Raw genomic sequence first — 27,271 nt, forward strand, 5'->3', positions numbered from 1 at the left:
CTGGCTCCACCCTCGACACTCACTTCTCGGGTCAGCCAAACATCAGTCCCCACGAAAACTCCCCGTGGCAAACTTTGTATCTCTACTAAGAATCGTATATGTGTGGGCCGCTACCAGAGGTTCGACCTCCTGCCCCAACAACTAGAAGGATTTGGGGTTCTAAAACAAAAAGGTGCTAGTAAGAGCATCCGCTCGTGTGGCCATACATGCGACACTTTCAGCTTTGTAAATACAGAAGGCTCCCAGCCGGTAGGGGTTACGCCCTACAAATGATCAAATAAATTTGATCAAACGGGTTTATGGGGAGACATAGTGTTGGTATGAACTAATCAACACATGTTATCCATAGTTTTCACCATGCATACAGTTGTTTATAGTGGTTCGGAAGAGGTGGGTTTTCCTCGCTACCACTTGGGTTGTTCTCTTCTCACTAGTAGTCCTAATGACCACACGGGAAGACAGGCCCTCTAAAGATTAAACAAAAAGAGCCTATTGCTCAAGACACAAAAGACAATGATTCAATTTTAGTGCACCAATTGAAGTGTTTGCTAGTCTATGAAAACAAGGCACACAATAAAAATCCAAAAACCCTTGCCAAGGGCCTGCAACAAAGAGTTAGTAGTTTGGATTGTTTCAAATAATCACCCCTTCCTGCAAGCACACAAGTTAGGTAAATTTTAAACCCAAAAGACTTTGTGAAAATAGGGGCCTTCAACCAAATGATTTAGCTTCCAAGGCAAGCTGCACCAATTTTGTTAGCTAGATCTGAAAATGTTAGCTCAAAATAAACCAGATCTGAAACCCTAAATGCAAAATCCGATAACTAAATCAATAAAAATCCAAAATTTAAAACTGGTAAACACAGACGCGATTACCCTCAACACAGACGCAACTGGGTGACACAGACGCGGTTCTGTGAGACACGGACGTGACTACATAACTTAGACGCGCTTCCTGGACACAAACGCGGATTAAAACAACGCAGACGCGACTTTACAACGCAGACGCGCTTTCCTGGAACCTGCAAAATAAAATATTGCCAATAACACAGACGTGATTCTAGAGGTCGCAGACGCGCCAGAAAATAAAAAACGCGATCCAAAAGTGCGTAGACGCTAAAATATCAAAATGTTGCCGAAAACGTCAAATCTGCAACTTCAAAATACAAAATCTATAACAAGATGTTAAATGCAAAAAGGGACAAGGGTCCCACCGGGCGTGCCAAAATGTATATGGTGAAAATGGATAACAATAATAACAATATTGAAAGGCTAAATGAATTCAACCACAAAACCCTAGCCTAACAACAACAAGGATCCACCATAACATATGAAGATTACCTAAGACAATGCAAATCAAACGAAATCACAAAGATTATACCATCTCATGTCCAATAGGGTTTCGATCTCCATTCTTCCTATCTCCATTGATCTTGCTTGATATATTTGCTCTCAGATTTTATATGCACAAGAGCTCAACAAAGAACGGAATGTGGTTGCAAGTAGGATCGTAGTGTAGTCAATTGCATAAAAGATGATTAGGGTTTGATAATGAAGGGAGCGTCTCCTTATATGGAAGACACTATATGAAATGGAGGGATAAGATTGAAAGGTGTAAAAGGAGGTCGGTTATGATTAGAGGGTAGGTAAAAGAAATAATAAAATAATGAAAGGGGTAGGTAGTGTAGGAATTAAGAGATGAATGACATGTGTCATGGGTAGAAAAGGCTAATGAATTAAATAAATATTTATTTAATAAATAGAAGAAGTGAGATCAATTAAATACATAAGATATTTATTTAATTTAGGAAAAGGATAATTTAAATAAATAAATGTATTTATTTAAATGAGAAATAAGATTAGAAGAGGATAAATGAATTAATTAAATAAATAAAGATTTATTTAATTAATAGAAGAATTAAGCTTAGATAATTAAATAAATAAAATATTTATTTAATTAGACATGGACAATTTTGGGTGTCTACAGTAACTTAATTATTTGTAGATGTGGAAAGAAATATATGTGGCTCCAAGAATCAAGGGATGAGCAAAATGTGATGCTCCTGTGAGGTTGAGCTCATATTTAATTGTATATTTATTTTTTGGTTACTTGGAAATATTGTTGCATGAAGAAATTAAATAAGATAATTACTTTGTAAGGGTTCAGTTAAGTGTTACAAAGCATCATCCATTACGAAGTTCGTTTGTAGGTGAAATTAGTGCTCCCTTATGGAGCACGTGGAAATTAAATTTGTCAATTTTGCATAGTAGAGGTCAGAGATGCTCGGTGGGGGTTTCTTGTTCTATTATGAGGATGCTTGCATCATGCTTACAATCAATATATGGACACAAGTAGGTCTTGTAAATGGATCTCTTGGTGAAGTTATTGATATCATGTACAATCCCAACTCCAAACCACTAGATGTTTCAATTTATGTTTTAACGAGGATCAATAATTAAAATGGGCCAACATGGAACCAAGTTGACACATAAGGTATACCTACAATGCATATATCACTAGGTAATCATAGGCAAATATCATTCATAATGACATGAGCTAATGCTATTCTTGGTCTCTAACAATTGACAAACAACTGAGCATAACACCTCAACTCAGAGACATGTTATCTTTACTGAGTAGCCATCAGATCCTATTATTAAAGATCATTTATTCTATCAACCCATGAATGCATGACTTGAAATGGGACAATATAATTTTTGTACTAAGAGCTTCTTGGTCCTATAATAGAAATAAAGAAAGGAAAATAATGAAAAGTAATCAAATCTAGAAACCATCAACTGCTTTTCTATTGAGGTAAATGTTAACAAACATTGCTCAAGAACAATTAAAATATTAACTAGCAAAAGAAATAGTTTTGTTCTACCTTGGCTGCAAGAACATGCACAAAACAAAGTTTTTGTGGCTACAGGAGCAGTCAAGTATTGAAACTATTCTATAAGTAGAATTGAAACCAACTGAAAACTAACAAATGGAATCCACAACAAGTGGCCCCCCTTGGATGATTCTTCCAACCACTAAATAAAAAATCAGAGACTACATATTCAAATTTTTATTAGGCACTCATACAGATAACAAAGATAACATGAATTTGTTTCTTTATTTTAATGCTCAACAAAATAGGAAATTACATATCTTCTCTCCCTCCCCCCCTCTCTCTCTCTCACACACACACACACACTAGGCTTTTCTATAACATGCTTATTTAATTTGCAGGGGAGAAGAGTTTTTATTATCTACCTACTTTAGCCACTCCACTCCTAAAAATTAGGAGGATGACCTTTATTGAAATCATGAAAACAAGGAACAAAAAAGATGAAACAAAGTAGGACTCTATTCATAGCGATCAATCTCCATACATATTTCTCCTATGTTTTCTCCACTAGTGGACATGATGAGTGAATGTGAGGATGATTGCTCTTGGTTTGAATCAAAGAGTCCTCAAATGTTATAACAATTGGCTAACAATATTGACTCCTTGTGTTGCTGCAACTTGGCAACATCATTAACTACTTTCTCAACAACCCAAAACCACTCTTATAACAACTTCATTCAAGAGTTTAAGCACACAAATATCTCTATCCATTGAAAATCACTTAAAAACATAATATTTTTCACCATTCATAACCAAAAACACATTCATCTAGCATTCATTCAAAAAAGACTTTAAGATATCAAAGGTTCACTTAAAGTTAAATCCTAATATAGACATAAGTTGTATAATATCATGTCTTTTGAAAATATAAAGGAGTCCTACAACATTAAGGGTCTAAATAAGATATAAAAAAATGGAGCTCATCACTCTCCCCGATTGAATCTTCTGCTGGTCCATCAACAAGAGCTGCTAGGTTAGAAGCCTAAAATCTCCCACAATAGAGAGAGAGAGAGGAGAGAGAGAGAGAGAGAGAGAGAGAGAGAGAGAGAGAGAGAGAGAGAGAGAGAGAGAGAGAGAGAGAGAGAGAGAGAGAGAGAGAGAGAGAGAGAGAGAGGACAATATAACGTGTTTATACATGTTTCTATACAAACCAACTTAAAAATAAAAACAAATAATGTGGCTTTAGACTTGGTTAAATATGAGTTGCATATTGTTTAATTTATGCTTACACATGCAAAAGTTGATGTCTTGGCAAGGCCCAAACATAGGTAGGACCCAAACACAACCCTACATCTTTTAGGATATTTATACAAAAAGGCTAAGTCATAGTTTTACTTTTTAAGGTTTTAATCTCCTCTTGATAGTGAGTGCTAAATAATCCAACAAAGCATTAACTTATCACATTTGGTATTTATTAGCAACTAAGTATCCATATGCTTATGACTTTGGTTTTCATTAGCAATGAAGCATCTCATAAGTTTATCTTGGTCAATATATAAACATATCAACTATGACTTTGATTGTGAAAAGTACAAAAATAGGAGCAAAATATGTTGATGGATGTGAAAACCACAGGTCTTTGCTCAAATGACAAAGACATATAAGCTCGTAATTTATAAATTAACTCCAAATAGATGCATATTTATGAGCTTTTTGATCAATAAAACTTGACATACATTTGTTTGTCAATCGAACCATGTATCATGTACTAAAAGTGGGATGAAGCACATAGTTTTCTAAACTATAATATACAAATGTTTGTTTGTCGAGTCCATGTATCATGTACAAAAAGTGGTATGAGCACATAGTTTTCTAAAAGAATAATATACAAATGACAAAATATCTTGAATCTAGAGCTATTTTTAGAGATCACATTACACAAGCAACCAAAATTCTAGTGTATTTATGGACAAAAAAATCATAGCAAATATTGCAACTCTAGTTACAAAAATAAAAGAACTTTATTGTTTCATGGACATGAGAAGTAAAAATTTAATGTAAAGTACTTCTACAATAAGACAAAATTGTCAAATCATTTCATATAAACCAATCATATACAAAGAAAAAACTATTTCTCTCTCATATATATATCAAATTACATGATTGATTTATCAAATGATAATTTTTATTTTGGATTAATCTCCAAGATGATAAACGAGTGTTATTTTTCATAGTATGACTCAAAATCCACATAATCGAATCTTTATAAAACACCATAATTGTTATAATATCATAAGGACCAAAATCAAATATGATAATTTTGAAACTATAAACACCAATTCCATAGTCCATATTAATTAGCATGTCTTGTTTCTAGATTCAACTACCTAAGATTTGCTTGTATTCTTCTGGATTTGACCGTGTAGATTTTTGTTGTTGCCAACATTTTGAATCAAACACCACGATGCATCATCAAGGCAAGAGAGCAATTGCGAGACAAGAGAGTAGAAACTGATCATAGTGTTTGATCCGAATCGTTGGCAACAACAAAAGTCTATGAGATCAAATCCATAAGAATACAAACAAATCATCATAGACTATAAAAATTTCATGATTTTACCTAAGATTTATTTTGATAATTATACTAAAATTCATAACTATAAATTAAAACAACACAATACAAATAATTACCCTAATAAATATATACCCCTACTATTATAAAACATTATATACAAACAAAGATGATACCATTGTTTCCCCCAACAAAAAGAAATTCCCCTCTTTAGAGCTTAAATTGGGGAAGAGTACAAAAAAAAAGGTTCTTAAAATGCTTGACAAAGTCCTCGTTTAGACCCACACATATCTTTTTTTATTTTATTCCATGCAAATTGCAGGCACATACCTACCTCATTCCAGTAAGAGATGGGTTCGAATCCACGCCGTGCAAGGTGGGCCTCACCCGATACAAGGAAATTCCTTGACCTTTATTTTTTATATATTTTTCTGAAGCCCGTAATTCCACGTCAGTATAACCTTTTTATTGCACATATGCATTTATATAAATTCCACGTCAGCATTACCTTTTTAAATTGGGCATATGCATTTATATAAATTCCACGTCAGCACACCTTCATATTCCCCCGATCTACTTGTTTAGAGGCACCCAATTAAAGTTTTTGGTTATTAATTGCCGACAAGTTAATTCCATTTTTTTATAATTTTTTATGGTTACTAAAAAAAACATACCGAGGCGGGAACAACGGTAGGCTCCTACTTTTCTCGGACCCGAAGCTAGAATTCAAACTAGTTTATAAATTGGCCTTTTCACTTCTGCGCCTCTGTGGACGTAAATTCTGAATTTTTTTTCTCTATATCTTGCCGTGCTCATGCACATGATTTGGCGTGTGGAAAAGGATTTGGAAAGACAGGGTTTTGGAAGGAAATCTAGTTTTATCCGAAGCTTGTTTTTCAATTGGCTTGTCAGTGTGAAGTAGCAGGAAAATTGCAATCACAGGCAAAAATGTCCGGTGGCATTGCTCGCGGTCGTCTTGCAGAAGAGCGAAAGGCGTGGCGGAAGAATCATCCACACGTATATGAATCTTTTCACCCTAATCTTTTAATCTATTTGAAATTTGAAGATTAGATGATCAATTCCTAGTTTGTTAGGAAGAATTCGGAGCAAGACTTTGTGGAATCTGTGAAGCCGTCCGAGATTAAGTTAAATTTATGTGGAAGTCTGTTTGATTTTGCAACTAGGTTATGGTTTTCAGTAGTGATTGGATGGTATCAGATTGGGGTAGTATTTAGTGGCTTGTGTGTGGCTGTGTGGGCTGTAAAGAGTGGCTGGGGTTAGTTAGGGCTTTGTTATAAAGCTTGGTGTTTGAAGTTTAGACGCGGTGTTTTTTGTCGCATGAATTTAGCATCATGGTGTTTAGTTGCCGTTGAGTGAATGAATTCATTCTGTTGCCTCGCCCTGGCTAGTAGGTTATTCATGCTTGTCTCCTAAAATTTACTGGATACTAATTATGCTTTAGGTAATTTGTATTTAGATAATTGTCACTGTTGTTTAATTGTTGGGGGACGTGTTCATATTAAAGGCGTGTCGAGTGTTATGTGCGCATTCTGCATGGCTTTACATTTTGTAGCTATAGTAGTTCTAATTCAGAGTGTCAAATGGTTTGAGGAGTTGATATTACTAATAGTCATAGACTTGCTGGTGAGAGCGGGAGTCAGGGCTTTGTCGTGCAGTGTAATGTTTGATGATCAGATGTTGTATGTTATATTGAATAAATTGTTACTGTTGTTTAATCGTTGTGGAACGAGTTCATATCAAGGGTTTGGCGAGTGCTGTGTGAACTGTGCATGGCTTTTGCTTCGTGTCTACCTTAATTGATGGGCAATTTCGCCTTTTAGTGATATGGGTTCATATCAGCACGGGAGGATTTCCTTGCAAGCCATAAAAATGTGAGCGAGAGGTGCAGATAGGGGTTTGCCTTGTAGAGTAATGCTTGATGTTCCGCTTTAGCATTATTGTATAAGTTGTTTAATTGTTGTGGAATGGCTTTTTATTGAGGGTTTGGTAGGATCATAGGAATTGTGTGTGGCTTTTTGTCGGTATTAGTTGTGCTCTAGGTAATAAGTAATTCACATTTAGCTATGGAGATTTGATTTGGTAGCCATGGTTGTTTTAATTTGAAGTACTAAATGGTTTATATCAGTTCTGGAAAGGATATTTTAGTCACAGTCTATAGACTTGCTGGCGAGGGCAGAAGATAGGGTTTTGTTGGTGTAATTTTGATATTCATATGAGAAATGTTATATCATATGCTGTATAATTGTTGTGCAATGAGACCATATCGAGGTTTTGGCTGTGGATCATGTGGCTTTTCCTTTGCACCTTTGATACTCTAATTTTTAGGCAGTTTGTTGTTAGCAATGAGGTACTCAATTTTGTAGATATGGTAGATATAATATTAGATAAGAAGATACTTTTTAAAAACCATGGCCTATAAACAAAGGAAAGAGCTGGAAATAGGCTTTTGTCATGTAGGGTAATGATAATCTTTCATTTTTAGCGGTGGTATGTCTTACTGTATAAACTGGTTTTGATGTCTAATTTTTCTAATTTTTTGGGATGAATTTGTACCAAGGTGATGCCCTAGTTAATAGATTATAGCATCTGTGTATATGAATTTGTGAAATCCACACACATGTGGAGGGCTCCAAGAAGTTGCTTAAGATAGGGTTTTGTTATTTAGTGTAATGCCTGAAGATTAGCTGTGGTATTTTTATGATAAATCGTGGAGGACTCCAAGAAGCTGCTGAAGATAGGGTTTTTTTTATTTAGTGCAATGCGTGAAGATTAGCTGTGGTATTTTTATGACAATTTTTTTATCGGTTCTTTAATTGCTGTGGAATGGTTTCATACTGTGTGCTAGAAGTTCCATGAATAAAATGTCGAAGTCTTTTGCTTTCTGTCTGTGATACCCTAATTAAGAATTACCTATGTTTAGCAAAGCGGACTATTTATACGGCTTCAAGTCTCGACATGTTGGTGCTAAAGCTCTGTGCGAATTTCATGTGTTGTGAAGCAGGAATCTCAAGCACGAGGAAAGTAGAAAATTTTCCCTCGATACCGAGTGTTTTTAAGTTTGTTTCGTAATGAATATCAGGCAATTGATATATGAATTATATTGCAAAATACCCAGCAAAATATGTTTAGCTTTTGGGCTGTTTTTCTAGTGACCATAAACTTAAAATCTAGCAGTAAATAGGTTGTAATATCTGCAGAATGAGTTTTATGATGTACAATAATGCCTGTTATGATTTGAAATGGAATGAAACTAATAACAGTGTTGAAGGGAGATACATATTCCAATTTCTGGTTCGAGTCTCAAGTGCAGGAGATGTGTATGGAGACATCTTCATGACCTGAGTTGTCCTGTCTGTTTCTCAGTGCATCTGCTAATTAAAAACCTAAAACTGAATTAAAAAGTGTTAAACTTAAAATACTTAAAAACCCTATATATGTTTAAAAATGCATTTGCAGTTGCTGTTTTTTCCACGATTCTTCCTTCAGTTTGTAAACTTGAACACTGCGAATCTGCAGATGTTGTAGTGATAGAGCGGAGCAGTGAAGGAATGTTTGCATTGTGTGAAGTTCAATGAAGAAATGGAGAATCGTAAAGGAGCAAAACAGAACAGCAAGTGCTGCAGGGCATATTCCTGTTCGATGCTTTTTTTTTCCCTTTCTTTCTCCGTGTTGACTAACATTTAGTTTTTTACATTCTGTGGTGAACATGAAAGTGAACACTGAAAAATGAAATTTGCATAGTTGGTAAATTTTATATTTATCATTTATTTGAAAATTTTAACTTTGATTTATAATTTAATAATTTTATTTTCTTTATTTTTTATATTTCGTTTATTCAATTTTTTTGAGGTTTTGCCGTTGTATTTACACTTTAGATGTTAGAGTTTTTCTATTTTCAGAATATTTTAAATTAACATTTAATATGTATAATATAAGTTTCTAATTTTAGATTTAAAAAAGCACATTTTTAATAATAAAACAAAATATTTAAATCTATATATTTTACATTTCTTAATTTTGTATATATGTAAAGGTATCTCCAAGAACCTGTCTCACTATTTTTTTAAAAATGGCATATTGGTACTGGTATTTGTCTCCTAGTCGCTAGTAATAGTACCAGTTTGCTGGCAACACTTAATATATATGAATGGCCGAATTTAGGTGAAGCAAGCACTGCTCCTTCTTCGCCTCAATAATGTATATATGTATATCAAGTCTGGAGTAATTCTTCGATATAAGATAAACTTAAACTACTAGAGGGCAGTTAATCCCCATGATGCAAGTTTATAGCTAACAGGGAAGGAATCATCCCAACATCATAAACAATAAAGAAGGTCCTGTAAGGTTGAGATGTTTACCTGGCAAGAAGGTTTGTCCTACATAATTCGGCATTTGTTTCTACTATTTAACCAGAGCAGATGAAGAATATGCCATACCCTGTGGAACCAAGTGATACAACTTCATCTTATGTTGCCAAATTGGCCCATTTTCCTACTAATTCTAGGTGTGATTCATCCTGGAATCAGGTACTGTACAATATCCCTGTAGAATCAACTAGGGTTCACATTTTATCAGGCTAAAATGTTTTTTCTCAACACTGGTTAAACCTGGGCAAATTCATTGCAGAATCGCAGATGTGGTGTTTTGAAGCTTACTCTGAGGCGGTTCCAGGGTTCAGGCACTGTTTTCATGATTGTTTTTAAGTAATTCATTTAAATAATACCCTAGCCAACATATATTGTTTGCAAAATGTGTAAATGTTGCTCAGTTTTTAATGTGCTTGCAAAAGCAGGAAAATTGAAACCCTGACCCTGACACTGCTCAGTGTGCTGCATGATCCATGGCCAACTACTCTTAACTAGTCATAGGCAAGATTATGTCTATGTTTTTATTTCACTATTTTAATATAGAGTATACAGTATTCTTAATGTATTTGCAAACTGTATATTTTAGATTTAAAAATCTGTATACAGCTGAGCATATTTTATAAATTAATATTAATAGTACTTGTAAAATAAAAAACAAAAAAACTTATATAACTATACACTCTGCAGTATGATTTAGTATAAACTAAAACTATAATAAAAATTATTTAATATTAAACTAATCTTTCTATAAAATATTCACATATTTTAAATTTTTTTTTAAAATCACTAAATAAATTATAAAATTTGACATTTATTATTGAATATCAATTTTTTCTTAACTTCTTGTGGTATTCCAAATATAATTCTTGTTCTTAGACTGCAAATATGTATATATTTATGATTTTAATTTTTTATTTGTAAATATTGATGACTTTAATCAGCTTTGAAATCTGTGATTTGGATATAGTTGTTTTATAGTCAATCATTCTGAAATTGTCTGGCCTTGTTGCTGTCCTGATGTCCTGCTTATGTGCATGTCTGTGGTGTCTGCTTTACAACACTTGGGTGTGTAATGAACATTGGCTAAATGAACATTTTGCTGTAATCATTAATACTATTTAAGGTTTAGTGATAGAAGCATTATCAAATAATTGAATTAGAATCCCTGGATTTTGTACACATTGAATTTGCTTGAATGGATGTTTTAATCCTTGAAATGATATGTTTTTAATAAACAACACAAAATTTATGTTCAAGTTACAAAACAATGATTTGCTTGAAGTTTGGCAGTATCCATGGCTGTAGTTTGGTAAAGGATATGTTGTTATCCTTATTTACCATCTCATAATAGTGAAGATAAATTATGGACATAACGGCTAGTAAAAGATTTGAATAAATGTTTATGAGCTTCAGTTCTTTGGGGCATGTGTTGTATATCTGCACTTTGTTTCAAATTCTGCTATATCTGCACTTTGTTTCAAATTCTGCTTATACATGTGCAGACCTTCCCCATGGCACAGACTTTTATAAACACATGCCACATGCCACATGCAAACATATTCGTATGTTTGTGTATATGCTTGCATACTTTCAGCTCTATATTTCAATATTGTCAAGGTCTACTGTGCCTTTTGTAATAATTTGATCACTTTGAAGAGGTTAATACAAGTTTCCTACCGTACAGTTTCATTTTTTCATGTATTTGTATGTTTTTGTATTTGCTTTGCATTTTTTAAGCTCTATATTGCAATATTGTCAAGGTCCACTTGTGCCTTTTGTAATAGTTTGATCACTTTGAAGAGGTTAATGCTAGTTTCCTGCTGTACAGTTCCATTTATTCTTATATTGTGGACATGTTATAGTGTATATCGTAGGATTTATGAATTTCTTTGTAATGCAAAAATTGTTGCTCATCTCAAGTGCATCAATGGTGCCATAAACCATTTATTTTATTATCGATATGTCAGTTTTCACAGTTTCTGCATCATTATGCATTACTGAAGTTTCTTATATCATTTTTCTTTTTGAATTGCTTCTCCAGCATATGCATGACTGCTTCTCAGGCTTGCCAAATTGAGTGTTATTTCATTTTGTGCTATCTGTACTACATAGATGCCTTTGGCCATGCTATTTAAATGACATCTTATGTACCTACTGTTTAATTTACTCATTTGCTTTGATTATGCTATATGAGTTAGGCAGCATATTCATTATGGCGTTTCTTAGAACAGGTCTTTCCTAGCGCTTTTCCTCAAAGTTTTTTCTGTGGATTTCAGGGGTGATTTTTGTTTGACTTTGAATAGTTCTGGGATTTTGTTTATTCTTTGAAATTGGAAATAATAGCATTAGTTTAAAACTAAAAATATTCCATACTGAGATGATTGGTCTGCACAAAATTTGTACCAGAAAATTTGACAAGAATTTTTACTGCTTATTTTCTCTATGAAATTCAATCAAAACCTTTTTAAAGGTTTACTTTGGCAATAGATATACTTGTGATTTAGTCATTTGTCACATATACATGGAGTCTAATGCTAGCAAATATCATATATTGTTAGTCTTATTCTAAAATTCAAGAACATTGTTAACTAGTGAACTTATAAAAGTTAATTGAATATTTAATGTTTCTATATCTGGAGTAGTTAAGATAGGAGGTAGAAGTTCGAATTTGGTTTTGTGAGATAATAACTTGGAATAATTAGTTATATGGTAATCAGATCTCTGCGGATTTTGGTGACTGAGCACAGATAGGAGTTAAACATTTTAGATTCTAGCATCAAAATCATATTCTGTTACAATATGTTTAGAAGAGATCTTATGTCTTGCCACGAATTCAAAATCTTGATTGATGTTTTGACCTGGGCTCTGGTTGTAGGAGTCTAGCTGTAAGCTTGTGTGGTGACTCAACTCTATGAAATTGTATCTTGTTCATTACTATCTTATCTTTTCATTGCTTGTTTTCCACTACGACAACTTTTATGTATTGCATATCAAACTCTAAAATTCTGTTTGGTGCAGGGTTTTGTTGCCAGGCCTGATTCTCAACAAGATGGCTCCTTGAACTTGATGGTATGGCAGTGCATCATTCCAGGCAAAGCGGGGGTATGTACTATCCTTCTTTTGGGAGAAATGGTCTGGAATGCTGCTATATAAAAAATCTTTTTGAAATGTGTCATAGTTGGTGTATCATAATATTTGATTATGATGCTTTGATTGTTAAAGTGAGAGGCATTCTACAGGAGTATGGGAGTGAAGAATCTGTGTACATAAAATCCCCAAGATAGTGAATAAATTTTACTTAAAGATGTGTTCTTAAAAATTAAAAATGAATAAAAATAGAGGATAAATATTTTTATAAGATCGTAAATGGAAAAAATGTTTTATCTTGGATCAAATTTAAGTCATTATTTTCGCATTAAAATAAATATTTTAATTCAATTTATCCTAAAAATTATTTTTGAATTTATCCTAGAAGGATTTTAGAAATTAATTATTGAAAAGTAGGAATTAAAACAATATTTAATAAATCTGAAGGAGTGTTATAAGAAGGGAAACAACCCAGTCTCATCAGCTTACGTTAATATGACACAACCCAATTTACTTGAGAAAGATATCTCTCAGCATATTTTATATTGATTTTTAAAAGATATATATGCTAGTGATATGTATACAATGCAAAAGTTGAGAGGGCTTTAATTCACTGTCACTGGTCCATTGGTATTCCCTGATTACTTAGGTGCTTTGAAGTTTTTAGTTCACCTTTCTCTGAGCTATACAATTTTTTTCAGAAATAGAGGTGCATTTATTCACTATTACTGGCCTTCTATTGGTACTTGATTGTCTACATATGTGCTCGAAGTTTATATTTTACCTTTTTCTGAGCTGTAATATTCTCGCCATAAATAAACTGTTGGTAATGTTACACAAACTTTAACCAGTAAATTCCATTAGAGGAACATGGACTGTGTTCTTGTCACTGAACATGGTTTTTGATGACGACATTTAGATGATATAAGCGCTTTGTTAGTCATGCATGTGCATACCCTAATTTGATCGAAGTCCTCATTCCCGTATCCTTATCCAATTCCCTGATACACACAAAATTTTACAATTTTAGACATCTCATACTTGATTGTCTACATGGGTGCTTCGAAGTTTATTTTTTACTTTTTTTCTGAGCTGTAATATTCTTGCCATAAATAAACTGTAGAGAATATTATACAAACTGGTACTAGGAAATTCTATGCATGAACTGTATTCTTGTCCCTGAACCCATAGTTTCTGGCGACCACATACATGTATACTAGATATAACTGCCTCTTTAGTCATTTATGTACATACATTAATTTGATTGAAGTCTTCATTCCTGTATACATATCAGAACCCCAGGTCTCTATGTAACTATGGGCCACATAAAATTTTACAAGTTTAGACATCCCATAATAGTAATTGTTAAAAAATGGTTTTTTCTGGATTTTAAGGTTTGTTGAAAACCAGGGATTCCTGGTTACACTAATGGCTTCTACGTTTGAAGCACAACATCAGGTTAACAAAATTTTACAACTTTACGTATTTATTAGTAGGAATAGTTAAATAAATGAACTTGAGTCTTAAAGGATGATGAGATTTGTTAAAAAATAGGAAATCCTGGTTACACTAATGGATTGCATGGTCAGTGTAGATATAAACTAGAATAATATAAGTTCACACATTTTATGATATAAATTATTGAAAAAGAGAAGATATTGCAGGCTAATATGATCTGTCAAATTCCAGCAATGCCTGGTTACAGTAGTGGCATCCATGATCAGTGCGAAATATAAATTCAACAAGTTTGGATGGATCTCAAACAAAATTATTAGATTAACAGTCATTGAGATTGAGCTCATATTTGTAGTCCTCATAATCACTGGATTGATGTGCAGGTGTTTGTTGACGGTTTTGCCATGTTGTGCTCACTGGATTAGGAAGGGGGTTCAATTCTGCGGTTCAGTCTAATAGTTGGAAGATAGTATGTGAACAAAAAGTAGTTCAATTCTGCGGTTCAGTCTAATAGTTGGAAGATAGTATGTGAACAAAAAGTAGTTCAATTCTGTGGTTCAGTCTAATAGTTGGAAGATAGTATGTGACAAATTGAATGACTCATTGCACAATTTATGAGCCGCCTTGTTTTTGTTTATATTTAAAGTTTTCTGTTGTAAAATTGGAAATGAAAAAAATACATTGAGCACATGGTCCTATTCCCTCTATATTTGCCAGGGTTGGCTGATGTGGCTTTGGTGAAGTGTAGTGAATCCAGCAATATAGGGTGCCCTACATTTTTATGCATATACTTTTTTACTTAAATATATTTTGTTGATCATTTTTACTTTTACTTTTTTTAATGCCTATGCAGCTGTAAGTAAGCCCTGCAGATGTAGTGGGTGTTGCATTTTGGAAATGTTGCCCATTAGGAAATTGGTTGTGATATGTCTGTCAGTGATAATATGAAATAATATGGTATTGAATTTGAGGAAATGTGAAGGTTTTATTAGACTTGAAGTCGTTTGAGAATAGTATATGTTATTTTCAATCTGTAGCACATAAGGGAGCTTGTGTACCTTTGCACTGTAACAAAAAATAGAGGTTCTTTATCAAATAATATTATGCTATCATGGACAGTGAAGTTTATTAAGCCTTTTTTGTGTATATGAATGGTGAATTTGTCTAAGCATAATTTAGTCCACCTCTTGATCAGTTTTACTTTTACTGAGATATGAAAGTACATCTGAATGGTATGGGTTCTGCTTCAGGTCAAAGTGCCATGCTTTTTGACTGAGGATTTTCTGTTGCTAGTGTTTTAGAGGAGTTGTCTTGCTATTACATTGAAGGTTCTGCTTGAGTTCAAAGCTTTTCATTTAGAGATAAAATTTGCTCCAGATTTTGATATTTGTAATTTTTTTTGGCTTCCTTCAAGATGGATTTGATGTGTTTAAGACTTTAAGTTATTTCATAATCCTTGATGCATGCATTAGCAGTTTAGAAATTCAGAATAAGAGAAAGGAAGACTTAAATTTAAGTCTTAAGATGTATGTTTTATTAAATATGCAGATCGATTATGTTATACTGAAGGGTCAAGCATTGATTTTCATTGGATATCTACTGTCAGATCTTAAGTGAAGTAGTAGGTTTTGATTCTTGATCCTTTTTTTTGAACTTGATTACAGTAAGCGTTTTACTGTATTTTGCTAGTGAAATATTGATGGTTGCCACGTTTGTTCAGTTTGTTTTGTAAATAAGTTATTACATATTCAAAATATCCTATTTGTTGCGCACATTTTGCAAGGCATATTGCATTATATTTACAGATTATAGTTAGACATTTAATAAGTTGTTGGGAGTTCAATTTTAATCAGGCTATCCAGCTCATAGATCTATTATGGATCATAAGGGGTTAGTGAAACTGAACAATACAATTGGTAATAATATCAACTTCTATAAAGTACCAACCGCCTTAATTATAACTGCTTTGTTGACATTGCATTCCTTTTTAGTGGTAATATTCTGTACTCCTTTACAACCATTGTATCCTGAATGTTGGACTGGAAATTTTATGGCAGCCTTGCGAGGCCACGATGTTGGAGCCTCATTTTGCTGGAATGCTTGCATTTCCCAACTTTAGATGTTATAAAAACTCCTGCTTATTTATGCTTGCTTAATGTGATGCAAATCTTATAATTTATTGGAATTCTTTGCACTGACTAGGTTTTTTAATTTATCTTTATTTTCACTGCTATGGTGTCTGTGTGTATTCCATTTGCTTTATTCAGTGCGATATTATGACATCTTATAATATTATCAGCTAGCACAAATGCAAGAGTAGAGTTGTTTTTGTTTGATACACTCAGTTGAACTGCCAAAGATGGTTTTGTACTACATGCTCAACAGTGATGGTAGTGCCAAAGATGGTTTTGTACTACATGCTCAACAGTGATGGTAGTGTAGGCTGAAGGTTGCTCATTATTTAGAATCTATATATTAGTTTTGTTCTACTTGCTCACTAATAATGATACAGTAGGCTGAAAGAGTTGCTAAATATATAGAATCTATTTTATAGTGCATTTTCATTACAGCGGGTATAGTCAAGAAGTTCATTTTAAAATGTTAATCAATCTTTGGAGGCTGAAGTTGCACAAGCTGATGTTGAATTCTATATACAGACTGACTGGGAGGGTGGATACTTTCCACTAGCAATCCATTTCAGTGAGGATTATCCAAGTAAACCACCAAAGTGCAAATTCCCACAAGGGTTTTTCCATCCTAATGTGTATCCATCTGGAACTGTTTGCCTATCAATTCTTAATGAAGATTCTGTAAGTAATTAAATTATGTTAGTTTCTTATTTGTTTGGTATTACATTGATTCAGGTGATTGTTATATGTTGGAGTTGATGCTTTGAATTAGTAACCATTTGAATCTGATTTTTTGGTGCTGTATAGGGATGGCGACCAGCTATTACTGTGAAGCAAATACTTGTTGGCATTCAGGACCTACTTGATCAGCCAAATCCAGCTGATCCTGCTCAAACAGATGCTTACCAACTCTATATGCAGGCATGATTTAAAAAAACTTTGCTATGGTTTTATTCTAGTTATTACAGTTCTCTTTCACAAAAGTTTGTTAGTTTATTAGTGGTTATTTAAATTTTTGCATTCCCTTGTTAAGTGTTAGTCTCATTGCTAAAATCAATGGTGACAAGAATCGAAGTGCATTTAAAATTCAATTTGCTAAAGAAATTTTCATTGCCTCAGCTGCTCCAACCATTGTTATCTCATATATTGATGAGATATATCATATTCTTGATGTCACATTTTTCAATGCTGATTTTCTGTCAACTAATAAAATGTTGTAGAAATAGTATTAAGATAAAATTCTAGCTTTTGAGGACATATTTATTAGACAAATCCTATTTAATAAAAGAAGATAGCCCTTTTTATGAATTAATGAAGAACTGATTTTCGGGTATTGGAGGGTTATAAGTAATGATATGAGTAGGAGAAAAATTTAAGGGTGCTTTAAGAACTTATCTGTAGGCAAGGAGAGTAAATTAATAATCTTGTTTCAAAGGAGATTGTTCCTAGAGCATGTGTTATGATGTTAGTTTTTGTAGTTTTGAATTTTAGATCTACATTTCTAACTCTAGGGTTTGAATGTAGTTTCTGAATCTGCCTTATTTGATGGTCTAGTTTATTGGAAAGTATGCAGTTTTTGCCTTTTTGAGACTTCAGACTCCTTGATCACTCGTAAAACCAAAAGATGCCTCCACCAAGTGAGCATCAAGAGTAAAATATCGCTTTAGTATGAACACAATGGATTAGATTGATATTGGACTTTAACATCACAGAATGTACATATGATGCCTTGCTCGATATAAGCAAGCTTGATTGGTAGGATGAAACAAGATCATGACATGTGTCTTAATCCTATACATTGAGACAACCAACTTGATAAAAATTAAATGACTTAGGACAAAAAGTAAATGCCAAGATAAGGTAAGATCTAATTGACAACTAAGACTTGTAGAAAGTGTCCTAGGATCGAAGTAAACTTAACATGTGAATAGGACCTACTAGTGAATTAAATAGGTAAAACACCTTATTCATACCAACACAATGATTTGTATCTTATCTATTGATGAAACTGTTATCTGATTTAACCAATACTCGTGACTAAAGATTTTAGTACCTTATTATATTGTTGGCTGGGGCGATTTTACATTTTTTTACATGATTTTATTGATGCATATAAAGCTGGATTCTATTTTGACTTGCCAAAAACAATCTTGTTTGGAAAGAAAACTTGCATTAAAGATTTAACATGCGGGTTAGTGTTTCATCTTGTTGTGGCACACACAAGTATCACATTAGGAATCAGGTTTCATTGTTTAGAGATATGATGTTTCTATAATCCATGGTAGTCTATCGTAGTGCTTTTGGATTAAATCTGTAAAATTTCGTCATCATTAAATCTCTATTTGCATCTAACTTTCTAGGAGGTAGTTGAGTTCATTAATATTAGTTGGATTTTTTTGAAGTTATTGATACAAGGTTTTGGGTTCATTGGTATGGTGATTTTTTTTCCCCAGAGTTCATTAGGGTTGGGTTTGGCCATACAATATATGCGCAAAATTATCAAGCATGAGCCCTTATAGCAGCCATAACCACAAAGCAGCATCCATGGGCAGATTTATTTTTACTTTGTCTACTCATCAGCATTTGTGAGACACCAGAGAAAAGACAGCACACAACTTGCACCTTCTAGACATCCTGCTGTCACACTCACAATGTTGCATCAACCCTTAGTTCTTTTGAGGGTGTCAAATAATGGCATCATGCATGCCAAATAAATGCTGTTGCTGCCACACATGTACAATACAAGCCAGTTCACATCTCTGAGCAATTTAACTTTATGCCAAATTGAATACAATTGTCATTGAATGCAGAACCCTAAGGTTTATAAAAATAAAATCTGACCAACTCAAGGGTGTTAAACCTTGGAAAATGTTCAAATCCTGCCCAACTGGGAAGATAAATATAAAATACAAGGTAGAAAAATACAATAAAAGTATCAATCAGCTACAACAGACAAAAACTACTTGTCCAAACAAATTTCTTATAACTACTGCATATAGCTAATTCCCTCATAAATGAATTTTGCAATATGTAAGTTTTAAACCTCATCATATCTCTGTTGTATTTTATATGTCTGAATTCGGATAACATTTGGTTTCGGAGCAAATAATCCAAGGAATTAATTCACTGGACCCTTGATACGAGTAAATACCTTTTTTTGCAGAATACATTGAGTGTAAGATTAGGAGAAAGAGGTCATAAGTGTGTTAAGTAAAGAGTGCTATAAAGCAGAGCTGAATCCTTGAAAAATGTGCACACAAATCAGAAAAAACTGCCTTGTAATTTGTGCTAGAAAATAATGATGCTTTAATTTTAATACCACATAGTTTTCTCGGTGTTTGCAATTAGTTTTTATTGTTCACTTTTTAACCATGTTTCATGGAGTCTTGAGATGGGGGGATTGGAATATGATAGGTATGAATCTAGGGGAAGGGGGGCCTAGATCTGGGGATGGCAACACACACACATACCATATGAAACTTTGAAATGCTCAAACATATGTGATATTGCATTGAATGGACATTGATATTGTTGAATCAATATATTAATGTTTTATTCAAAATGGTGATTATATTCAAAATATAACTGGCCAATGGACTAGTGCCTCAAATCATCATTCATTCCCAAAGCCCATACCAAACTCCTCATCAATGAGTTTCTAGATTCTTCGTGGTCAAGCTCCACCAAAACAATAGCAATCAATCTTGTTTATGCAACATTTTCATCATTTTGTGTTGGTTCCATTGGCTCCATATCTCATTAGGCTGCCCGACTCTTGTTGCACTTAAGCATGTTGCGGTCAATGGGATGCAAGGTGTTATATATATAGCTTCTCTGCCCTTCTATAGGTAAGTATGGTCCTCTCAATAGAGTAGATGAAATGGTAGATTAGTTCCTCCTCTAAGTAGTAGAATAACTAGAAACTTGAGACAACAAACAAATGGGTAGTATGGCTGTTGAAGAATTGTGCTTGTGCATAATCCACCATTGAATTGGATCCTCTTATGCCATAGTCTTCCTATCTATCTCGGCCTCCTTTGAATATCCTTTAAGAGTGGCAAGTTTTGTCCACTCAGTACGAATAATGTTGGCTTGTGTAGAATCTTGCATTTTTTGAACGAGCTTAATGAAACTTGTCTTCACCTCCATGTCTTGTTTAGGGCTAATTCTGCCAGGCTTTTGCACATACCACTTCAGGCTCGATACGTAGGCAACTATCTGCAAGGGAGTGTTGAGCTTCTATCATTAGCAATTAATGATTGATTCAATGTGTTCATTGTAGAACTCTAATGTAGGGTCTTTCTCTTGTACAATGGGCTACATTTGGCTAAGCATATTGTAAATGCCTCTTCTTTTGGCTAAGCATACTGTAAATGCCTCTCCAAGACTAGGTGCAATTACTTCTTCATATCTAATAACTTTGGAGGTTGGAGTAATGATGGGAACAATGAGACATGCATCACACTTCGCCACATCCATCACCCTCCTCCCTAGCTTTGACTTTGAATTGATGGCCTTTGCTGTCATGACCATTAGTTGTAATGCCTCTTGCAACTCAAACATCCTCTCCCAAAGAATAAAGTTTGATGCATATCTAGTCTCTATAGGTTTGAAAAACTCCTTGGAGGTCTTGAAGAGTGTACGTGAGTATTGTGGTTGCAAATAAACAATTTAACATCGCTAGCATCATTAAGCCACCTTCTTTGATACATTTGATTCTGCCCATGTCCTCTAGTGCATCATATATGGCATACACGCAATGAAGAGTCCACCGAATATGCCTAAAGGTTGCCTCAATCAATTACCCTACAGATTTGGACATTCTACATTTGTCACTACTTGCACCACTTGCTCAAAAGCATCTCTAAGGATTTGGAATTTGAAATCAACATCCTTGCCGTGCCCTGAACAACCAATATACCCCCCATCCCACATTTAGCTCCTGTTTTCTTTTTCTTTTTCTTACTTTAGGTCACACAAAGCAATAAGTAGAGGATACACAAAAATAAGAATCCTTATTCTTCAACCTTTATCATATAAGGATTCTGCTTTTGTTTTTCTTGAAAGCATATATATGCAAAGGATACACAAAAATAAGGATCCTTATTCTTCAACCTTTATCATATAAGGATTCTGCTTTCGTTTTTCTTGAAAGCATATATATGCAAAGGATACACAAAAGACAAAATCTTAATTTAACTTGTAAATTTTAATTCAAATTTTTTAATCAAATATTTATGTAAATTTCAAATTTGTAATTTTTTTTTTTGATAGGTTATAGGCCGAAGCAGATAAGGTGTACATACCCTACCCCCTTTGTGGGATTTGAACTCATGACGTCTATTTCAAGAGCATAAGTTCTCCACCACTAGGCCAGCTTAGGTTGTATATTTCAAATTTGTAATTATTAAAATGAGTAATTTAATAAAAAATTGAATTCCTTAATATTGCTGTTATGCAAGTAGAAACTTAAAATTTGATCATATATAACTAAAATTTGAATTGTAACAATGTAGACCCCTAGGGCCTAAATTAGTCAAATTTAATTACCAAATTGGAAACAAAAAACAAAACAAAGTCTACCGTGAGGCTTAAAGAATGCGTTGATTCAATGGCTGATTGATGAAGACTTTTGCATTTGCTCTTCCCCTTGCTCTTTCTTCATTCTTCCTAATGCTCCTACTTCCATTCTCTCTCTTGCAAGCTTGTTGCTTGCTGTTGTGTTGGTTCAATGTTTGATGATGAAGACTTTGCATTTGCTCTTCCTCTTGCTCTTGCACTCATTCTTCCTAATGTGTCTACTTCCAATCTCTTTCTCTTGCGAGCTTGCTGCTTGTTGTCGCAACTTTTAACCTTGTTGTTGAATCTTGTTAGTGATTTGGTTTTAGGCTTAGAAATCTGCATTTAATGGCATCAGTTCATTAATGACGTCCCATTGAATTGTATACCCCCTCTCCACACACCATTGCTTAGGGTGTGGGTAGGGTTCATAGACCATTACAGCATTGGGGTTTGTGGCACAAAGATCCATTTTTTTAATTTAAAATAAATGGACGTCTGGGCTCATCTACTGTAGGGGATGCTTGCAAGTCTTGGGTCCAGTCAAGAGATGCTGGGAGTCCCTTGAGTGTCTTGGGGACATCTTGGAGTGTTGGAAACATGTCCAAAATAGGGGGATGTCTTGAAAAATATCCTCTCTTTGAGGGAGATGTCTTGAAAATGCCCTTAGGTATGTGATGGTGGTGGTGAGATGGAGGAGGGGCATTTTCTGCAAGTCCTTGTGTATCTTAAATGTTCCTATATTGGAAACACTTGTTTTGGAGTGTGGGTGAGGATGCACACTTGTCCCCATCCTTGTGGAATAATGCATTTTAAGAATGTTGATAATTAGAGACTTCTTATTTAACACTAAATGTTCTTTGGAGGTTGTTCCATGCTAGTTTGATCATTTTTCAATCTATTATTCATCTATTTTTTTTTGGAAAATGTTGTGATTTAGGGGGGATAAATGCATATCCTCCTCTTTTTGTTGATTTAGTTGTTATCATTTTTCATTCTTGCTGCTATCTGCCATTGTTGTATGAATGTATTGCCATACGATATGTTTTTTGTAGGTTATTGATATAATAAAATTATTCAATATTTTGTCAGGAATTTTTGTTTTGCATATGTAGAGTTTGTGTGTGGAAGCTTGTTTTGGGTAATGTGGAACATAGAATAATTGGCAGTTACTTGATTTTTGTTATATTATTACACATTGAGGCAGTTAAGTTCATTTGAGAGTAGTTTGTTGGAATTGACATAATCTAGTCATTAAATTCAATATAAAAGAAGATAAGTGACTTTTGACACAATAACTATGGAAAGATTCAGACCTGATCAATAATGTGTATGCTACCCTACATATGTACAATAATGAAATAGAGGTGTAAGTGGTATTGACAACCACTAATGACAGCCACTCATATCCCATCGTTAGAAGAATCATCTCAGTGATTTTAATATATTCAACTACATAGATAATCTCATGGAGGAATTGATGTGGATATTTATAGAGTAATCCACATTTATGGTTGTGGTCATCCTTCTCCGTTGATTCAAAGTCTTAGAGAAGACGACTTGCTTCCATGTTTATCGTGGTAGAGCTTGTGAAAACTGTTCGCATCCTTTTTAGACAGCTACATACTATGTCAAATGTTGGCATATTGAATATGGCACCCAATGCATCCATTGTGGAGTAGAATGTGAACACAAAAATTTGATAATGTCCCATCGACTTGGACAAAACCAAAAACAGTCATCTACTTGTCTTTCTTCTCAAGTCATCAGTAGCCCTTATTCCTTGATTGAAGAGCCCTGAGGTCATTTATCTCTCCCAGATAATTCAACATGATTTTTCCGCAGCATGATTTGGAGTTCCACATTTTTGAATATGAAACTTCGATCAATCTGAAATACTCGTGCCTATAAACGTCTTTGTGTGAAATCACATCAGTTCAATCATCAGCTTTTCTGTCTCTTGTCAGGGTTTTGTTTCTGTCCCTTGTAATGAATAATGGCCTCTTTGACCTTACCTATGACAAATAGATAATTCTGTATAAAGTTTATGTTTGTATTGGTTACTTACCTTGAGTAAACTCCTATCCATTTTTGATGAATAAGTCAAAGAAAATTGTTCTTGCAGTTTTCTCCTCTTCAACCAAACATTAGACACGAACAATTGCTTGAGATGAGGAATTGCAGCAAGAGTATTTTGCAAAGTGAGGAAGTGACTCCTAAATCATGCCACTCCTGGTTGCACAAGCTCTTTGCCATTTGTGTGTTTTCTCATCAAAGAAAGGACCCAAGTATGATTATAGATAAATTTGGTAAAATCTGTTTAGCATCTTCATTACACTATTGACCCATTCAATTTTCCTGGTATCCTCTAACTAAAAATCCATCTTATGTCCTACACAAGGAGTCAAAGAAATAGTTGGATCTTGGCAGTGAGCCCACCTGTAGTGTGCATCTTGGCAATGAGCCATCATTTGTAAAAATCACCTTAACCAGTGTTTCTATATTGAGGATTAGCATTCTTTGCGTTTTTTCCCTTCTTGGGTTTTCCACGTAATTTCTGGTGTTCTCTGTGTCTGATCTGTTATGTGCACATGCTTTCTTGCTTTATCTGTTTTGATTAATTCTGTTTGTTGTTCCGGATCCGTGAATGAAAGTTTAAAGAAATTTTTTTTGTGAACTGATTCACCCCCCCTCTCAGTTGCCCGGATATTCAACAGCATTGTTTGTGATAAGCTGGACAATGTTTTTAACCCTAACTTCTTTGATCACCTCGTCTAATAGATTGCACAAAGTCTTAGCATTTTTGACTTCATGCAAGGCATTTTTGGACTTAAAAGAACACCAATGTGCCATAGAGGCACTCGAAAGTTCTATTTTGTCCATTTGTCCATCCATTTAATGAGACGTCGCAGCCTTTTTCCTGTCATACTTTCTTTTGATCATCAACCATAAGCCATGTATTTTTTATGGCTTCATCTAGCAATGGTCGCTGAATTCTGTAGCTGTTGGATTTTTAAACCCCTTACTAACAACTATTAATGCATTCACCAAATCTTTCTCAATATGGGTTGTTCGCTACATTGAAAGGTAAATTATTATAGTACCGAATGTTTTTTTCTATCACTTTAGCCTCGTGATGTTTTTTTCTTATTCAAAGTGGTACCTTCTAGTGAGGGTTGTGTTCTTGGAACATTGCGTGGAATTTAGAAATTTGGTTGCGATGAAGGATTATGGCTAGAAGTAGAAACCGTTGATGACAAATGCTTGGAGTGGGGGTAACAAAGTAATCTGTATATACATACAGATTCATCATTGTTTATACATAACGATTCATCATTGTTTATACATAACGATTCATCATTGTTGCTATTGCTTCTTTTGTCTTCTCCGCTTCCAATTTTTTAATTTATTTTAAACTGGAAAGTAGGGCATTCATCTCCCGTCTCCCTTCATTTTTTTGTTTACTTTAGAGCATAGCTTCATATTTTCTCCTGGTATTTTAGCAAGGTGGTATTTTAATATATAACCCCCCCTGACGTAGGCTGCTTGCATTCAATTAGAAGTGTCTTGGCCTTTGATACTTCCATGCAGGATCTTTTCTACCAATCATTTGTGTTGAACTTGACGTTGCTGTTTTATCATTGAAAAAGAATCACTAGGGTTTTGCAAAAAATCAGCAGCAAGCAAAATGATAACCATGACATTATCATGATGGAGCACTAAATGTTATGCATGTTCCCACAGTCCTGAGGAGAGAAATGCTATGATGCTCCAATCTAATTATATATTTTTGTCCAGTTTCAAAGGTTACATGACATGGGCAAATCATGTTTTCTGGCTTTGAAAATCACTGAACATGTTTACCTAGATTCTGTGGCTAAGATAAGCTTTGCCCATCTAAATGAATGTTTCCATGGAACCTACAAACTTGCTTGGTGCATGTTAAGTTTTTAAAATATGAATTTTAAAGGTAAAAGAAAAATCAGCTTCTGTTGTCCAACAGGTTACCTTGTTTTTATTGCTGGATTAATCTTGTGCACATACAACAATTCCTTTGGAAGTGCTATTTAGGTAATTGGATTGACGGCACTGGGGCTAAAAAGAATAATAATTAAATGGAGATAATATTAAACTGTAAACTTTATTTGTTCTATATATACTGGCTTGTTGATATGAATCATGAATCACTGCACTTTGAATTTGTGTGTAACCATTATAACCATTCAGTTCCATTGACAGCCATACTTGTGGCTCGAAGGATGTGGTGGAGCTTTATCCATGATGGATATTTGCACTTGATAAGTTTTTTCAAGCTGGATGATGTTGATCTTGGTATTGTGCACACTGACCTCCTTAATTTATTTATGTTTATTGCAGGACCCCAATGAGTATAAGCGAAGGGTTCGCCAACAGGCAAAACAGTATCCTCCTCCAGTATGAGGATCTTCTACAGTGGAGGGAGAGTATGAGGATTGACAAGACTTTGCTTGTCTTCAGTATTGTGGTTTTCCCAGATTAATATTAATATGAAGACAATTTATGAAAACATGTGGTCACTTATGTAAGATTTTCACTCTGAAATGACTAGACAAATTTCAGGAAATGTTAACTGTATCATACAGATTTGTTTTTGGTTGGTAACTTGTAGGTTACCTTCAATTGGGTGGTCCTGGACTTAATGAATACAATTAGAACGGGTTTATTTTGCCTCTTGGGTTTCTGGTTTTTTCTTGTTCATTTCTAGATTTGTGTCCACTTTCAATTGTTAGTATGTTGTATGACGATAAATCTATTGGAAAGCTTTAAATCCCACTTTCTCTTAATTGTCGCATGTCAACTAGCTGTCAGCAACTGCTTTTTCCTGAAGCTGGTATATGTTCAGTATGTTTTTTATGTTTCTGGATTGGGAGACCTATTGTAGAGCGTTTTCTATTTGTAAACTTCATCATCGTGAGCAATGCTTTGAAATATTTCAAAAGTGGTACACCTAAAATAGTATTCTGAACAGTTCTCATATATCATAAATACAATGTGTACTTTAAAAATTGAGCCTCAATCAACCCAATTTTGTTATCTTAGTAATTATTTGTTAAGGTGCTTCAATTTCTTAGCAGAAGATAATATTAGTTTTTTATGTTGTAGGTAATAGAGTTCTAGATAATTCTAGTGTGTACGTGGCAGGCCTTTCCATCTACTTTTATTATGTCTACGAAGCTCAGATTTTCAGTAAAGGATGTGTTGTGAGTGA

General features: G+C 34.1%; 1 protein-coding gene across 1 annotated transcript; it reads left to right on the top strand.

Moving 5' to 3' along the window:
* The first annotated feature begins 6,138 nt into the window (after nucleotides 1-6,138).
* On the top strand, nucleotides 6,139-26,732 carry LOC131072162 (SUMO-conjugating enzyme SCE1). The gene is made up of 5 exons (XM_058008239.2): nucleotides 6,139-6,422; nucleotides 12,812-12,895; nucleotides 16,993-17,145; nucleotides 17,272-17,385; nucleotides 26,401-26,732. Exons 1-5 carry the CDS (start codon nucleotides 6,354-6,356, stop codon nucleotides 26,461-26,463), a joined length of 483 nt encoding a protein of 160 aa, XP_057864222.1. The 5' UTR covers nucleotides 6,139-6,353; the 3' UTR covers nucleotides 26,464-26,732.
* The last annotated feature ends 539 nt before the right edge of the window (nucleotides 26,733-27,271 follow it).

Source organism: Cryptomeria japonica, chromosome 6 (assembly GCF_030272615.1).
Source record: "Cryptomeria japonica chromosome 6, Sugi_1.0, whole genome shotgun sequence".
Classification (NCBI taxonomy): Eukaryota; Viridiplantae; Streptophyta; class Pinopsida; order Cupressales; family Cupressaceae; genus Cryptomeria; species Cryptomeria japonica.